Raw genomic sequence first — 11783 nt, forward strand, 5'->3', positions numbered from 1 at the left:
CTAGGGACGTGTGGCTCTGTCAAGTCATGATATTAATCTGATCAAGATTAAAACAAATGTATTGTTGGGGACTCTACAGTGGGGCTGCATTTCTTTATGCACAGATACAGGAGGGACCCCTACAGAGATGATAAAAGACCACGAGGGCTGTATGACAGTAACGTGAGGATATGCGATCTATTACTTGCTGATGAAAGCAGTTAAGGAGCATTCTCAGGGTGTCTCAGTGCGTTTCCAGCTGTGTTTGCTATCAACCCTGTCTGACTCTGTTTATCTGGTATAGGGCCCTCTCGTATTCTATGGATTCCCACTGAGCCATGCACACGCACGCACGCGCACACACACACACACACACACACACACACACACACACACACACACACACACACACACACACACACACACACACACACACACACACACACGAGGCAGAGAGAAACTCAGTGCAACATAAACAGTAAACACAAACAGACAGATGAGAGGCACAAAGAAAACTTTACTACCAAACAAACAAACAAACAAGCGCACACACAAGTGCACGCACGCACGCACACACGAGGCAGAGAGAAAGTCAGTGCAACATAAACACAAAAACAGAGATGAGGCATAGAGGAAACTTTACTATCAAATAAGCGCACGCGCACACGCACACACACACACACACACACACACTCACACACACACACACACAGTGCTCCTGAGAAAGTGCTATGAGAAAGCAGGTGTCAGTTTTCACATAGCTCTCATAGGGGCTTCTACGGTAAACAGCAGTACTAGTTGCAGTTTCTCCGGGCTCATTGCGTTAGCTCTTCCCACAGGTTTCACACAGACCCGAGTCTGGGACATTCGACTGTGGGAAACAGAGACAGGACCCTGTCACCTGCATGGGGAGACGGGAACACGCCAGCATGACTGATCTCAGCCACTCATCACAAAACTGTAGATGGCTATGGGAACCTACTACAGGCCTTCTCATTCATCATTATTTTGACCCTATAGAGAGGGTGCGTGACATCATAATCATACCCGGAAGTTATACAGGAACATGTGTGTGAGTTGCAAAAACTACTTTCTGGCCTTACATACAAACAGAATAGTCCTATCTGATTGAATTAAATTATGTTAAACGACGTTAAACTCACTTTGCCACTGACTTTATGCATGCGCATACCCTCTATACCTGTATGTGTAACATCATCATCGTTAATGGTAAGACAGTAGAACAGGTTGCCAGTTTCACATATCTTGGACTCACCCTGGACAATAGACTTAGGTTTGATCAACATATCACATCTATCCAGTCACGTTTTCAGCAAAGACTTCATGTAATCTGCAAGTTAAGATCATTATCTGTTGCTCCTCATCTTCTATTATTATTGTACAAAAGCATTATTCAACCTGTTCTGTTGTACTGTTCCGCATGTTTTTACAACATACTGCCCATGGCTAACAGAAACAAACTTTTCAGTATTACCTGTATTGCTTCCAAGATTATCAGACTTCCCACACCAACACTTTCTGATATGAACAATAATGCCATCACACGGCTAGCACTCTCAATATCACGTGACACACATCCCCTGTATTGCTTCTTCAACCTCATGCCATCTGGACAAAGATACAGAATCTTACCCTGGAAAAAGGTTTCAGTAGGAGTTTTGTCCCCTCAGCCATCGCGGCATTAAACAAACTGCCCCGCCGATAAGATGGTTCTGTACACAGTGGGGAACTCATGTTTTTGTATTGTCTTGGTGTTATGTTTTTCTGTACTATGTGTAGTTTTTGTTGTTGGTGTTGAACAGACCTGTGAAGATGAATATCCTTCGGGACAATAAAGATTATTATTATTATTATCACTACAAAACACGTGATTTAATCAAACATGATTGACTGAACAATGCCTTCATGCAGCCATTGGAGCTTTAGGACATTAGACTGTGATAGCTGTGATGAGTTTAATGTATCATTGTGGTTCCAACACAAATTTGCATGCGTGCTATTAACTTTATACAATTTATACCTAATTCTGTGTGTATATTCTTCTTTGGCAACAGTTAAAAAACTGTTGGCGCCTTGGTGTTAATCCAGATGATCTGATGTTAAATTATATCTCTCGTGAGAACAAAACCTCTTTAAAAAAGTGGCAAGAATGCTTATGTCAGACTCACCTCATCAAGCTACATAAATCTGAATGTCAGAATGGTCCCATCACTAACCATGGTACACATTCCCATGCAGTTGCCATTGTGAAAATTCAAAGTGCAGCCTCTGTCAGCATCTATCAATGTAAGGTGCCGCACAAGCAGGCAAATACATCAACGTACGCCATCCGTAAAGGTATAGTCTTCTTATCAGTCATGGATTTCTCCTGACATGGTCTCATTACCGTGAGGGATCCATGTCACTGACCAGGAGAACAAACAGTGGCAACATCAGATCATCTGGATTAGCACCAAGGCGCCATGGGAATATGACAAGAAGGCTGGGAACGGCTTAGGATTTCAGTTCATCTCTCTCATCCCGTGGACTTATATTTGGAGTTGGTTGATAACATCAGTCTTTATTTGTGTTTATGTGTGTTGTCGTCACATCGATTTAAGAAAGATAATATATTGTACTGCATAATAGCAATGTCCTGATTGGAAGACCAGCTGCAGTTTGTAGTTTGTACGACCACTAAAGACCACCAGCATTCTATCTGACACATTTGATTGCGTGTGTGATAGAGAAGAGAAAGAGTTACCAAGGGGGAGAGAGATAGGAAGGTAGAAAGCTCGAGAGCTTTTACATTGTCAAGATTCCGTAAATGTCAGTAACACTACATTGTCAGCACCTCCTTTCCTCGTCCACAACACAGTCACACACACACACACACACACACAGAGAGAGAGAGAGAGGACAGAACAAGTTTACCGAATAAATACACACAGCACTAACACCCTGTTGCAACACTCGTACACCTACAATAGCAGTGTTTGAAGACACTGCGTTCACGGGCCCCTTCAAAACGCGGGTGACACTGAGGACCTGAACTCTACGAGAGTGGGAAACTGGCTACGGTTACGTGTGAGGACAACCAAACAACATTTCATTGGAATCAATGACATGCTTTGTTCTAGGTGCAGAGCAGAAACAGTCGGGTCTGGTCTTTCACACACTCTGTCTGACCTTGAATGGGAAACTAACATGACTACTGTTTGAACGTGCTCGTGCTACTCTGCATGCCGAGCTGAAACCAGTCCTAAGAGCGAAACTGTGAGGGTCACAAGAGGTGCACATGCTGATGTTTAAATGGACATGTGTCTCTCAGTGCAACGATGCTTTGTGCAAAGTGTGCATCATATCTATGCGTGTGTGTGTGTGCGCGCATTGCAAGCATTGTGCACACGTGGATGCCATGTCAGATTCGTGATGCCCATAACTAAGTTTAGGCACGAATGTATTCTTTCTTTCTCTTTTTTTGATTTGGTCACCCCCTGCTTTTCTCCCTTTTAAACTGTGTGCCTTTGAAATGCCCCGGGGAGAACAAAGCCCAGTCCTGCTACAGACAATAAAGCAGCTGGATTTCTGCACATGTGCCTTTGTGGAGGTCTGATGCCTTGTCATAACTTGATCAGCAGGCCTTCATCAGACACACGCACATGCATGTACACGCATGTACACGCATGCGCACAAACAAACAAACACACACACACACACACACACACACACACACACACACACACACACACACACACACACACACACACACACACACACACACACACACACACACACTGAAAGTCACTGTTACGGGTCAGGGAAATGGATAGCAGTCTATCAGCACAAAAGAATATTTGATTTGCTTCTAAATACTGCAACATGAAAGAGACGCGCAGCGGGGTAAAGGGCAGAGGGCACAACACAACAGGGAGAAACTTGCCATCAATTGTACATTTATTTCTGTGGTGGTGAATGACGAATGGAAATATCATCATTGATCATTTGGTGTTATTTCATGTGATTTGTGTGAGTTATTACATCACTATCAAGCACTGTATGTTCTTCAGATCTTATGAAATATAGTTTTCAAGTGACTATTGATGAACCGAGACATTCTTTCTAAACTGCTCTAACAGAGCACTTACCAAAAGACTACCCCCCGCACTCCCTGCTGTTTACTGTACATATTTTTTTTACTTTTCGTTTTCTACTCGTTTATATGGTGTTTTTGCATAGTAGCCTATTGCATATATATCATTCAATGTTTCGATTAATTGAGTAGGAGGACCCCAATGGAAACAAGCCATATGCTTTCTTAGTTTCTAAGTTTAGACCTGCTGCAAAAGCATACTTGGTCAAAATACTATAACTTAGTGAAAGTGAAGACTAAACTAAACTTAACTACCGGTAAATACTAAAACATTCCAGAATATGTTAAATATGAAGCACTGAATAATAATCTCAATATTTTTCTTTATTTACCCAATTTAGGATTAACTGATAGTACAATGTATTTAATGGTGATACTAGATTGTACAATATAAATTATATTACTGTATGTTAACTCAGTCAGATGAAGTGCATGATGGCTATATATGGTCAGACTATAAGATTATTTATTATTATAATATTCTGAACACTTTACTATATATAACTGCTATCCTGTGTTTCATGCTTAATTGATTGCTATCTATCTATGTATCTATGTATCTATGTATCTATCTATGTATCTATGTATCTATGTATCTATGTATCTATGTATCTATGTATCTATCTATCTATCTATCTATCTATCTATCTATGTATCTATGTATCTATGTATCTATCTATCTATCTATCTATCTATCTATCTATCTATAATAAACTTTAAACTGACATTATAGACGTTTCAACTATGTGAAATCTAAACTGATGTTTTATGCAGCATTGCAGGCATGTCTAACGCAATAGTAAATAGCCCAACATGGTTTATTCTTGCATACTGATAGACCATTGTAGTCGTCACGGGCAATAGGGCACACACCCTTCCCCCTCTGAGTGAGTGGTTTAAAGTTTCACCTCTCGGAATGTGATTGGTCGGTGAAGTTTTGCTGAGGGGGATAACTTCAGAGCCCCCCGTCCTGTGTGTGCGCACATCTACATCTATGGTGAGAGCGCTGCGCTACTGTGTGTGGCAGTATTCTTCTCTCTCTTATCTTATCCGTAATAGGTAGGATACTTTAGGCTACACAACTATGGAGGTTATTAATAGCATACTTACAATTCGATTTTTGCTGAAGTTTCACTCGCAGAAGGTATAGGAAAGTCTGTCCTTGGAATAACGGCCTTTCCTCCGCTCGGGTATTGATCGATCATCCACTGAGGAAAATGGCTTGTTTTGGGATTTATCAATGTTGGATTCTACTATTTGCCATTTTTGATATGGCGCGATCTAACTACTCCGAAGACCAGTGCACATGGAAAGGAAGGCAAGTATTTTATAACATATTAATAGGCTACTAAATGACAATAAAATATGCCACACTAGTTCATGATTAGCCCAAACATTTAGACTCTCGTAGAAGGTTTTTCTGCAGAATCGAAAAAACCCTCTACGAGTCTAAATGTTTGGGCTAGTTCATGATGTGAAAATGACACATGTATGCAATATAGTTTGTCATTAGGAGCATTTTAAAATATACAAACTGATGCAATGGACTCATTGGACTGTGGTCATTGACGAAACAAGTTGAGACATGCTTATTAGAGGGCCATTGAAGTTGTTGTAGGCTTCTGCCTCAGTCAGGGCTGACCTGCAAAAGAAGCCATGATCTATACCTACAAGTAGTTAGGGCGCTCAAATCTGAACAATATATTATGCAAGCTGAATTATTACGTTGAATTTACCTAGTTAACCATTAAAATGCATTAAAAACGATGCCCGTACAGATGCGGTGGAATCATATGATCCAGACTTTGAACAGCTGCCAGTAGGCGGCGCCCTCTCTCCCGGTGGCTGCGCATATCTGAACACACTCATCACACTATTTTATATTTTATGCATTTAAACTTCGAATAGTCATTTCTAGTTCCTTTCATATCGGCCAGCTGTCCCCTTTCAGTGCCCACATCTGAAACCAAACCTAAAAACCACGTCCTGCACTAGACTAGTGCCCAGAGAAAATGTCTTTCTTGGTTTCACCACTTCCTCTGATGGTATGTGGATGACTCAGATTTCATGATGTGGTGAGAGAACTCTGTTAGATTTGGAGGTCAAAGTTCTGGAGGGAAAGGGTTGTTATTTTTTACTTTACAAACTTTACATAACCAATTGCCCCCATCTCTGTTTCTCTTCCCTCACAGTGGTTTGTCCCAGAAGGCAGGCACCGTGGAGCAAATCTCCCTCCACTGCTCAGAGGGAACCCTGGACTGGCTATACCCCAAGGGAGCCCTGAGACTGACGCTATCTCCCCGCCTGCCCTCCAACGCGGTGGGCCCCGGGGGCAGCAGCTCGGGCCTCATCACAGCCTGCATCAAACCGTCAGAGCAATTCCACGGAGCCCAGCTCTACCTGGAGAGAGACGGGGTCCTGGAGCTCCTGGTGGGGGACCGCTTGGAGACCTCTCCCCCGCCGAGGGTTCGCTGCTTCAGTCGTCTGCCTGGCGAGAAGGTGGCCCTCTACCTGCAGGCCACGCCGTACCAGGACATCAGCCGCCGCATCGCCTCCTTCCGCTATGAGCTGAGAGGGGATTGGGCGGCGCGGCTGTCCCTGGACTCAAACCAAGTCAATGATGAAGGTGAGCTTGTAGTAGCCAACTGGTTCAAGTCAAAGGGTTTTTCAGTGGAGTTTTTAGTGGTGTTGGTGGGTGGGGGCGTGGATTGGCATTTTCAAGGATGCTCTCTGTTCATTTCATGAATAGTGAGCATGGAGAGTATACTGACATAGTAGCCAGATACTGCAAGAGTTAACACAATTACCTTCATTCATTTCCTTCCATGGAACAATGAATCATGTAATATCGTGTATCATAATATCCACATTAAGGATGGCTCATAATTTCAAACAGACTCCTCTGGAGGGTTTGTTGGACTTTCCACGGTCCCCGCAGTGTGTGTTGGGGGGGGGGGGGGGGGGGGGGGGAGCAGTGGCAAAACTGTTCCCTGGAGGCGTACAAAAAGAGTACTGGTCTCGGTCTGGATTTGGAGGAGAACGAATGAGGAGTGGGGAGATGGGGGTTGTACAAAAGCCCAGTATGTGGGGCCTTCTCCAGAGTCCAGGGCTCTTTCAATGGGGGCTGCATGAGCATTCTGGGATTACTGCGGTCGCTCATGGCAACAGAGAGGCCTCTACCCAGCTGAGATGCTCCCCTCTTTTGTTGAGCTGACCCTCTGTGGGGAGACTTGTCTGTAGGAGAATGCTCCCCCCCAACTACTCTCTATCACACCCACACAAACTGATTTAGCTGTGGGGGGGGGGGGGTCTACAGACTAGAGAGGAAGGAATCTCATTTATCAAGAGGTTTTCACCAAGAAGGAGAAAGTGGAGGGTGGGCAAAGGGGCCTCCTCAGAACTTCAGGGCGAGCAGGACTTTAAAAAAACCCAAATGCCAGCCTCAGCCTTCTTTTCTTTCCCCCCCGTTTAGTCAATGCAGTCACCCAGAGCTCGGGTGGTTTGGTTTCACTCCTTTCTTGTGGCCATCTGTGTGGATTCTTCAGTGAATCTCAGGAAGGGTTGACTGTACTTTCTATCCCCTAAGATTTTCTTTTCTTCTTAAAAAAAAAGAAAGAAAAGTTAAACAGCTGTCAATGAGGGTGTCAGGCCCCAGTAGGAAGGAAGTACCTTCTGAAAAGTGGAAGTGGAATTTTGGTCCCCCCCACCCCCCGCCACTTCTCCGCCTGAGCCCCTGTCCAGCAGGCTTTGATGAGGTGTGACTGTATGCGAACACCCTTGCAGGGTTTAGGAGGGGAGATTCATTGGGCTTTTAAATCGTCTGGGTTGGAGGAGCCTCACACCTTAAACTGGCCATCCCCCGGCAACTGTAAAAGTAGCAGCTGTGTGCTCCACGGTGGTTGGTCTCACTGTGTGCGTGTGTCTCTGCACGGTGTCCAGATTTTTACTCACTTAACTCACGTCTTTGTGAGTATTCGATCGTACACTGTATCCTCAAAGGTTTTTATCCATAATCAGAGTCTTTGATATCCAATGGCTCAGTGTATTACTATATATATATATATATATATATACACAGTATCTTGTATTACAGTTTGTAGTACTCTGCAACATCACCCACTAACCCCCCTTCCTTCTCCCCCTTCTCCTAGGCGCCTGCAGACCCTGCAACAACACAGAGATTCTTATGGCTGTCTGTACCAGTGACTTTGGTGAGTTTTTACAGCACTGGCCTGAGTTGCCCCCATTAGCAATAAAAACACTCGAGACAAAGGAAAAGGTGTCGCATTCAAATGATGACCCATGTTTCAAAAACGATCGTAGCCTACATTATTCTATTTTACAACCAAATGGCAATTAGTCTTTGCAGCACAGCCTATCAAAGTAATGATTCCGTTCCAATAAAGTTCAAAAAATCGGTTGTGTCCAATCTGCATAAGCAAATTGGACACAACCGAGTTGGAAAGACCCCCAGTTCAAGATCAGGCGCCACTGATTTAGTACAAATTCTCAGTACTTTGCCCCACCTCCACCCTCAGGCACTGTAGTAGACTCTAATCCTAATCCCTCCCCCCCCCCCCCCCCCCCCCCCCCCCCCCGGGACAAAGAGCAGTGACTAATCTGCATGATTCAGATTGAGCTGTAATGGGCATGAGGGGCAGAGTCCCCTGACAAGATTATTGACCTGCTCCCATCCTCCATATTCCTTTACTTTTACTTTCAATCGGTTGCTTTTGGAAAACGAAATCTATAGCGGTTTAAAGACTTCAGTCATTTCTGCCATTTAGGATGTTTTAGCTTACTTCCTGATGACACTGTAGTTGACATCTAACTAATATGGCGCAGTAGCTAACCAGAATATTTTTCCTCTCTAGTTGTGCGTGGTAACATTCATTCTGTGGATGAGGATGAGAACCTCCGGGCAGCGGTGATAAAGGTCAGCGCCACCAAGGTATTCCGGCAGAAGTACGCCGTGTTCACAGGGAACAGCCGTCTGACCTCCCAGGGCGAGATAAGGACTCTATTGCAGTGCGGCGTGAGGCCTGGGCCAGGCAGTTTCCTCTTCACTGGTCGGATCCACTTTGGGGAGGCCTGGTTGGGCTGTGCACCTCGCTACAAGGACTTTAAACAGGCGTACATCAAGGCCAAAGACGCTCAACAGATACCCTGTGAACTGGCTGTGGACTGATAAAAACAATTCTCCCCAACAATCTACAGAAAGACATAATAGAGGCTGCTTCACAGCCCGAGCCAAACCCAGCCCTGTTCCAGGCTCTGCTTCTAGGCTGACGAAATCTCTCAGAGAAGGGCTTAGGAAAAAGCCATGGGTGTGTTAACTATGGGACAGTGTCACCATGGTCGATCACACATGATCCTTTCAACGGATGCAGTCTTCCCAAAAGACCTGAGGAGTGAACCTGTACTTGTTACACCATTGCCAGTGTAATGTCCCAAAGACCAGCAGAGCTGTGACATGAGTGACACAGCTGTAGTGAATTTGTAAGAATTTGGCATTGTTCCATAGAGATGCCATCTTCTCGCTTCAGAGCAAATTTTGAGACAAATTAACTTTGCTATTGATTCAGGGTTTTTGGGTGTCATGTCTTCAAAACCTCAGGAAATATACAGTATATGAGATCTTCAACTGAGAAGTTATTGTCACATTGATACACCTCAATGTCCAGTGTTTCCGTTCAGAAAGAGAACTGCCACCTTCCATTTTTGCAGTCAAACAGCCAAGTTAAAATGAGTAGCAACCTTCAGAAGGGCCGTTTTCAGTGTTGTTATACTGTTTAGGTTTAGGAGATAATGTAAGGCCCTCAAAGGACATTTTTTTGAAAAGTAAGAATATTTGCACTGATAAGTGAAAGGGAATGATCTGGAAATTGGTGATGCTGCAAGCACTGAGAACCAAATGAAAAGCAACTATATGTAGCATAGAGGAGCAATTGAGAACTTAATATATGTACACATGATGTGAGCGCATAGCAACGCTAGGCTAAAAGGCTAGTTGAATACATTTTCAAGCTCAGCAAGCTAGTGCTGAGAGCACTTTCACAATCTAGCCAAGTCTGAGATTCAGTTTCTATGCTAGTACACACAGGGTAACTACTTTTCAGGGCCCTGTATAAATATTTCATCTATAAATGTCACATACTCAATTGTTCACGTGAAGTCACACTTGTTTAAAATGTCACACACTTGCTGTGGTTTATATCACTAGTCATGTTATATAAAAACAATGATTTGGATCCCTTTGACTTTAAATATGTTTATGATATCCATGATTTGAAGTGGGCAGTTCTACTGCAGCAGTGTTGCCAAAGAGGACACAAGGTGTCATCAAGTCTTTCAATGTTGTCTGCTGGTGTTGCCACCAAACTCTACCAAATCCGTCTTGGCTATGTTCATTCAGGCCACGTAGAACAACACATTTAACAACCAAAGCCATTTATACTGTATGGCGCGGCTTATAGCTATGTAGTTCATTGCAGACCAGTCTTTTCTCACTAAGCCGGCATATGGATGGAGTAAGTTACATGTCAAAATGTCAAAGACGAATTAAGCTAAGACTACGTTTATTGCTGCATAAAAATCCATAAACCAGCTTTGTGAGAAACAAGTGCTGAACAAGGTGGATGAAAAGAATAGCAAATTATGGTTTAAATGCCTACATTCTAAGTAAAATAATTACATATCTGATGTGCACTATATTAAGAAGGAGGGAGTGTGAAACCAAATTACAATGATGTGCTGGAGTGTAGTACACAGTAAAATTGTGAGTGTAAACGTTACCTGTACGTTTTACATTCAGTCTATTTTGCTGTGTATGTTAACAGAGCTATATACTGCCATTTGCTTTGTCTGAATTTATGTTAATATCAATGTGAATGTAAATATGTAAATAAGAAATTCTAGAAATGAACTATGGAGGAAAGACCACATTGTCTCAGTATTGTGGAATATTTGTATGTTTGTCTGTATTATTAAAACATGAACAAAAACTACATTGCTTAATATTTTTATGTATTTATTTTCTATGACTAAAATATAATATATTGTATAAGTATAATAGCTTGATAATACTTCGTGTAATAGACTTTAATCTGCTCACCTAACGCTAGTTATATCACTCTTGAATAAATAGTATTTCAGGGTATGGGAGGAACTCAGGAGGTTTCTAGCCTTCTAAACATTTCTCAGACAGTCACTTCAAGTGCCCCCATGAATCAGGTCCCCAAAGGGCCAAAACAAATGACACGCCTGAAAGAGAGAGACCTAAACGACCAGAAAGATTTAAGAAGAGTGCTCAGGACCCTGACGGCTCCAACGAGGGGGAGAAAACAACGGTTGGAATTCTGTTGTCCTCCAGCCTCCCAGTTTCAGGATTCAGGAAGCAATAAACATTAAGGGACAGAATGAAGTAAGCGGAGGTGCCACACAGTCGCACTCTCCATCCTGGTGGCGGCATGCCTATAGGCCACGCCTCAACTTAACTAAAGGATCACGAGTTGTCTTTGTATTTATCCAAATGCGTAAAAGGGGCACGTATAGGTTAAAAACTGCAGAAGAGTAAAAAAAAACATAGCAGGTTACTAAGCAATGCAGCTGCTAATAAAATAAATAATGGGCGTGCTAGATGTAGGCAACT

General features: G+C 43.1%; 1 protein-coding gene across 1 annotated transcript; it reads left to right on the forward strand.

The window, feature by feature from the left end:
• Positions 1-5124: 5124 nt before the first annotated feature.
• metrn (meteorin, glial cell differentiation regulator) lies at positions 5125-11139 on the forward strand. Its single transcript, XM_083787232.1, has 4 exons — positions 5125-5450; positions 6325-6758; positions 8284-8343; positions 9007-11139. The coding sequence occupies exons 1-4, from the start codon at positions 5350-5352 to the stop codon at positions 9318-9320; spliced, it is 909 nt and encodes a 302-aa protein (XP_083643358.1). The 5' UTR covers positions 5125-5349; the 3' UTR covers positions 9321-11139.
• The last annotated feature ends 644 nt before the right edge of the window (positions 11140-11783 follow it).

This window comes from Protomyctophum parallelum (assembly GCF_964188405.1).
Source record: "Protomyctophum parallelum genome assembly, chromosome: 17".
NCBI classification, from domain to species: domain Eukaryota; kingdom Metazoa; phylum Chordata; class Actinopteri; order Myctophiformes; family Myctophidae; genus Protomyctophum; species Protomyctophum parallelum.